Source organism: Mesitornis unicolor, unplaced genomic scaffold (genome assembly GCF_000695765.1).
Source record: "Mesitornis unicolor isolate BGI_N332 unplaced genomic scaffold, ASM69576v1 scaffold30568, whole genome shotgun sequence".
NCBI lineage: Eukaryota > Metazoa > Chordata > Aves > Mesitornithiformes > Mesitornithidae > Mesitornis > Mesitornis unicolor.
In genome coordinates, this window is record NW_010203018.1 from 2,055 (window position 1) to 8,268 (window position 6,214).

Consider the following 6,214-nt stretch of genomic DNA (forward strand, 5'->3'; position numbering starts at 1 on the left):
GGCAGTCAGGGCAGGCAGAGACTGGGACACCAGACGTGAAACATTTGTGGTGGGGCGTGGAAGTTGTGTGGAATGGGCAGCTGCACCTGCAGAGATTGCTGCTTCCAGGGCAGCACCTGAGCAGTCGGCTACTGAGTGTATTTTGACTTTTCTGAACTCTGGTCAGAATTTCCCCACCTGGAAACAGCAGTCAGTCATGCAGCGCATGCAGTGCTGCACGGGCGCACACAGGGACCTCTTTGGGGTGTTTTTTGTGGGGGAAGTATTGGCTTGCGGTTGGTGGTTGGTTTTTTTTTTGGCTTGTTTTGCTATTTTTCGTGACCTAATGATGTGCTTGCATTTTGTAGCTCTGGCTATGGGCCTGTGTGTTGCAATGATAGCCTTTGTTCGGCTGCCGAGCCTGAAGGTTTCCTGCTTGCTCCTCTCTGGATTACTAATTTATGATGTCTTTTGGGTAAGTGTTTTGTTTGGTTTTGCTAAAACTGTTTTTATCCTTTGGATTTGTAATTGGCCTTGGGCCATTTTAACAGGAGTTGAACTAGTATGGAGTTGATGCAATCTGGCAAAGCCAGAAGAGCGGCTTCATTGCTCCTTTCTGAGACGTTCAAGTCTCAGGATACAGAATGATTTCCTCACTAATTGCTTGACAAAAGCAGAAACTTTTTATTAGACTATTTTAACTTTGGTATATTATTTTTAAAAAAGAAATTGGCCCTCAAATTTGGAAAGCCTGGCTGAAGATCAGAACAAGCATTTCCAAGTGAGCACAAGGCCTTATCCATGCTTGCGTGGTCCGTGCGTGCCAACTGCTGATTAGCAGCAAAGTGCACAAAACGGGAATGCAAACGGATTTATTGCCAGTGAGGTTGGCATAAAATCTTGCTGCACTTTGACAAGAAACCTGACGATATATTTGTAATACTGAAAGGGTTTTGTTTTACCTTTGCACAAGACTGAGCACTGATCCAGGGCAGCGCTTGCTGACGGCTCTGGCGGGCAGTCAGCTTCCCGGCGTGCTGAGCCTGTTTGCAGCAAGCGCTGCATCCCTGCGCTGGTGAGCGAGCACCGCGCCTGCCTCTTCTCCGCTTTGAAGCTTTCTCATATTTTCAGTATCCCCTTTGTAGCCCTGGCCTACCTACTTCAGACAGATCCTTTGCCAGAGTTACTGATCAATGTCTCGGAGGATTAACAGTGTAAAAAACTTCATCTGAATTTTTGAAATACATTTTACATTTTATCATCATCTGTACAACATACGAACATGAAAAATTTGGACAATATCTTGTTTTCTTGAATAAGCAAAGTGAAAACACACGCAGCTTTGAGCTGCTGCATATTTGCAGTTTGTAGTCTCTGATTGTTTCCTTCCTCCGCAGGTCTTTTTTTCTGCCTACATCTTTAACAGCAATGTTATGGTGAAAGTGGCCACACAACCAGCGGACAATCCCCTTGACGTTTTATCCCGGAAACTTCACCTGGGACCAAATGTGGGTAGAGATGTTCCACGCCTGTCGCTGCCTGGTAAACTTGTCTTTCCAAGGTAAAATCAGCCATTCTCTTACTGTATTGTATAAGAAAGATTGATTTTTCCCTCCTGTGCTCTGTAGTAGCACTAATTCTATTGGAAAATGTCAGCTTAGCTCTCTGTTCAGTCACTCCCTCTTCATGATAAAAAGATTAGTAATGTGTGGTGAGGATTGGACACTGTGTTTGCTGACTCATGGCATGCAGAAATGATCCGAACTGGGTTAAAAGGTGGCCTGTCCAGAACAGGATCGGCTTTTCGCCATCTGTGCGAGTTCTACACTTCGACAACAGCTATTGTGGGATTTATGGCCTAATGCTTAAAAGCAAAAGCCCTGAGGTGTATCGTAACATCAGAACAGCTTGACTGCTGCGTAACGGCAAGTGCCTGGGAGGGGAGTCACGCACCGATCCAAGCACGGACGGCTTGCCCAGTACACGCTCTGGGAGGGAGCTCATTCCACACCTCTCTGCTGCTGGGGCTCCTTGGTGTCTGAGGGTTTGATCCAGGCCCGACGGGGCAGCGAGCTCCTGTGTGTCAGCAGTTACACAGTGCGTTATGTTGGCTGATTTACCCTCTTCTTGTTTCTTTAGATGTTGGGATGCTGAAATTACAGAGATTAGGAGTTGATTGTCTGCAATGATAGAATTGCTCATCTTGTCAACTTTGTAATAACTTAAATTGGCTTCATTTTCATGAAAAAAAATCGTGGCTTTAAGATAGTTGGCAATTTTGGTTCTAATCTACTTAGCAATTTGCTCTTTTCTGGGAATCTGGTGAGACTGTAATAGTTTTCTGTGTGTTTTGTCTGAATGAGGCCAAAGATCTGATCAGTCCATAAACTGAGTTTACTGCCTTGTGCTAGAGGTGATGTGTGCACGCAGGAGTGAAGGTGCAGGGTCTGTCAGCATTAATCAGTTTGATAGAACGGTCAGCTGGTACCTCCCATCGACTCTTTGGAAAGAGAAGATTGACATTCTGAGTTGATGGATCTGTTTTATTGAGTGAGTTAAGAGCAAAAGCGGCTTAAACACTCCTGGTGGAAATAAACTGGTTTGGAGCAGCGTGTCATTACTGTTGCAGTGGGTGTATTTAAAACTGAACCGAGGTGGTGGTCAAATCCCCGAGGACAAAAAATCTTCAATGGCCGGCATTTAGTTTCTCCTACATAAAAGTTTGCTGGCAAAAGAAGGGATGTGCAAAATGAAGCTCAGAACCGAAGTGGAGGAGCCTGGAGCCTGTCACCTTTTGTCTCGGGCATGAACCCAATTGCAGTTGCTCTCCAGTTCCACAGGCAGCCACTTCTCCATGCTGGGGATCGGGGACATCGTGATGCCGGGTCTCCTGCTCTGCTTTGTGCTGCGTTACGACAACTACAAAAAGCAAGCCAACAACGATTCCTGTGGTGCCCCAGGACCTGGGAACATCTCTGGGCGTATGCAGAAGGTCTCTTACTTTCACTGCACACTTATTGGATATTTTGTAGGTGAGTAATTAGTTCAATATGGATAGTGCTCAGTGAGCACAGGTGGGATTATTGTAGTGGGTTTAAAAGATGATGAAAGCAAGCGTAAAGAGGCTTTGGGAGAACACTTGGTTATGTTCTTTTGTAATCCTCCTCTCGTTGGGTTTCATTGGCATTGTATGAGAAGAAAAAACCCTTCTACAGCCTTCTTTTTAAGATTTGTTAGTTGATTTTTTTTTATTTAGAGGATGAAAGAGATTATCGGTGTGTTTTTGTTAGCAACTTTTTGTGCTTTGCTTTGCTGGCATACAGGGCACTGTAGCTCCTACTTGGGTTAAGGGAAAAATACGGGAGTTTGCAGATGGAGTGTGCTGTGCAGGGCGTCTGGGTAATTCCTGCATTTTGCATTCTGCTGTTAATGCTTGCGATCCTGCGGTGTTTTAGTGCGTCCTGACAACTCTAAGGAGTCACACCTGGAATGCTGTTTATGATCTGATGTAGCCATCCCTCTCCTCCCGAACATAAAACAGATTTTTCCCTAACGTGAGGACAGTGTGTGCATACCTCGACCTGCTGCAGTCCTGGGGCTGAAAAGCAAAGATTATTTCCTACCATAGCTTTTCTCCTCCCACTCCACCCCCAGCTTTCCCCTGACATTCCCTTTGGGCAAGCATCCAGGAACACCACTCCTGGGGTGTGCAGTCCTTCCTCTCAGCCCCACTTCTCAGGCCAGGGGCCTCAGACTGACAGTCTCAAGAGGTACCAGCACTTCAGTGAGGTGCATTCAACTTCCTCCCCTTCGCCTTTTGTTGTTTCATTTGAGTTATTTTTAGCTTAGTCTTTGAGATCCAAAACTGGAGCAAGTGGCTCAACACAGCCTAATACTAAAATAGAATAATTTTTCACTGTTCTGTTTGATGTTGATCTGTTTGGAGAAAGCAAAGCGCAGATGAGTAACTTTTCCACAGCTTTTCTGTCTCTCAAAATGGTGGGGAAGGAAGCTGCGTGTGGATGAAATGGTTACAACACCCACACGCAACCCAGAGATAATTCACGGTCACTGTTTTCTTTCTCAGGTCTACTAACTGCAACAGTAGCTTCTCGTATTCACCGGGCAGCCCAGCCTGCCCTACTCTATTTGGTACCATTTACTTTATTGCCGCTCCTCACCATGGCCTATTTAAAGGTAAGACGGGATTACGCGTTCGCAGCAGGAGGCGCTGGGGTCAGCTGGAGGCGGCTCCGGTGTTCTTGCGCTGGGCACCAGTTCTGGTGAGGACGCGCGTCCTTAACCGCCCTGGCCCAGAGCTGCGGTGCGGCTGCTGCTGGGGTGAGACTTCGTTGTGGAGGACTGAGCAGCTGAGAGATGAGGTCCTGCAATAGAAGATAATTTACGTACATACAGCACCAGCAGTTATAAACTAACCCAGTGCTGAAGCATTACATGCTGTTTTAATTAAATAAGTGAATTTGACCTCACCCAGCTGGTCATAAAAGAATGCGAGCACAAAGGTCGAACAGAGCCTGGAGAGGCAGATCCTTGTTTACCTCTTTCCAGTCACTTGTTCTGATCTGAAATTTTAAAAGGTAGCCTTTCCTGTGGCAGGGCTGTTGTTGAAACACACTTGTAGTGCTCTGCAGAGTGGAGCCTAAGAAATGGCAGAATTTTCCACCTGCATAAATATTTCCCTCCCATCAGAAACCCATTTCAGTTAGATCTGCCGCTCAAACAAGGTGTTCTGGCCTGACAGGGAAAGGACTTATTTTTTATTGTGATTTATTGTCTTTATTGTAATTTGCAAAACGGGTGAAGAGCAGATGTGCTTTAAGACATGCTTGCAGTTACAGATGCCTTTTAAAACCCGAGTTCTAAGTGACGTTACAGTTTCTGAGGGCACGGTCCTTCTGCTGTGTTCCTGCCTAGGGCGATCTACGTCGCATGTGGTCCGAGCCTTTCCACTCCAAGTCCGGCAGCTCCCGTTTCCTGGAAGTATGATGGAACAGATAGGAAGTGACCTGAACTTCTGCCTTGGTCCTTTTCACTTTAACTTGTGGCTTTGTTGTCTCCTCAAGCTGGACTGGCTGGTACTCGGGAAGGTACCAATTACGGGACTTGTGTGGAAGGACTTTGTATTACGAGGAGGAAAAGAAAAGCTAAGATCCTGGAGCTCCGTGTGACTCCGCATCCCCCTGCAGATGTGGAACTGGGGACCCTTTGTGCAACTGCAGCCACTTTGCTCTTTTCCTCGCTCGGATGGATTAGTACCAGACTCTTACCTTTGTGAGGGAGGAAGAGAGAGACTTGAAACTGAAAACGGCTCGGAGTCGTTCAAAAACTCGTGAACACTAAACGAAAAAACGGTTAAGCAAACTGAAGCTTCTTCAGAGAACCCCTTGTGGACACTGGGACCAGTTTCCTGCTGGACTTCGGTTTGAAATGAACTGCGACAGACGGTCTTCTGTCACTATATTGGGTTTTTTGATTTATTAAATATTTCCTGTGGTGTGAGGTTACTTATTAAATCCACAGACATTGAGTGACTTCTTGCAGTATACATATACAGATTTGTTGTAACGAGTTACATTTCCACCCAGATGTCATGTTGCAGTGAAAAAGGGCACGATTTTTATACATATATATATACACACATATAGATATATATATGAATAAATAAAAAGGAAAACCTGCTAAGATCATGCTATGTAGCAGACAGGGGCTTGCTGTAATTTTTAGCATGTAGAGCAGTTTACTATGGCTTTCTTGTATATGGATCTACAATGAGCTGCTGTTTTCTCCCCCCTTCTACAACTGAACCTGCAGTTTCAAACCAAGTGTAGTATTTGTACTGATTGTACTCATGGACTTTAGGGGATATTTGAGTTTGATCAATGTAGCAAACTAGGGAAGAAAAAAGTTCAAACCCAACCCTGTTTGTCTGAGGGGGGAGGGCGGAGGGGTCTCTTTTTCTCTTTTATTTTTCTTTTCTTTTTTTACCAACAGCTCCCGTGCAGGTTTTTAGGAGTTCCTTCTCGACCCAGTGCATGTATTATAGCAGCAGTTGTCTTTGTGCTTTCTGATCACAGTAACGTATCACTTGTAAATACATTTTTTCTATTTTCTATTTTTTTGTATTTTTTGCATTTTGTTTCATTCCTGTGCTGTATTTTTTCCATGCCCCTGCCCCTTAAAGACAAAAAAAAAAAAAAAAAAGGAAAAAAAAAAA

At 44.9% G+C, this 6,214-nt stretch overlaps 1 protein-coding gene across 1 annotated transcript; it reads left to right on the forward strand.

Moving 5' to 3' along the window:
- Positions 1–306: 306 nt before the first annotated feature.
- Positions 307–5,512, forward strand: SPPL3 (signal peptide peptidase like 3). The gene is made up of 5 exons (XM_010190582.1): positions 307–454; positions 1,377–1,540; positions 2,812–3,011; positions 4,067–4,176; positions 4,915–5,512. The coding sequence occupies exons 1-5, from the start codon at positions 326–328 to the stop codon at positions 4,984–4,986; spliced, it is 675 nt and encodes a 224-aa protein (XP_010188884.1). The 5' UTR covers positions 307–325; the 3' UTR covers positions 4,987–5,512.
- Positions 5,513–6,214: the final 702 nt, after the last annotated feature.

Coding starts and splice junctions, on each gene's coding strand:
- SPPL3 (XM_010190582.1), top strand. CDS start 326: ATGATGTGCTTGCATTTTGTAGCTCTGGCTATGGGCCTGTGTGTTGCA. Junction 455..1,376: donor TAATTTATGATGTCTTTTGG/GTAAGTGTTTTG, acceptor CTTCCTCCGCAG/GTCTTTTTTTCTGCCTACAT. Junction 1,541..2,811: donor GGTAAACTTGTCTTTCCAAG/GTAAAATCAGCC, acceptor GTTGCTCTCCAG/TTCCACAGGCAGCCACTTCT.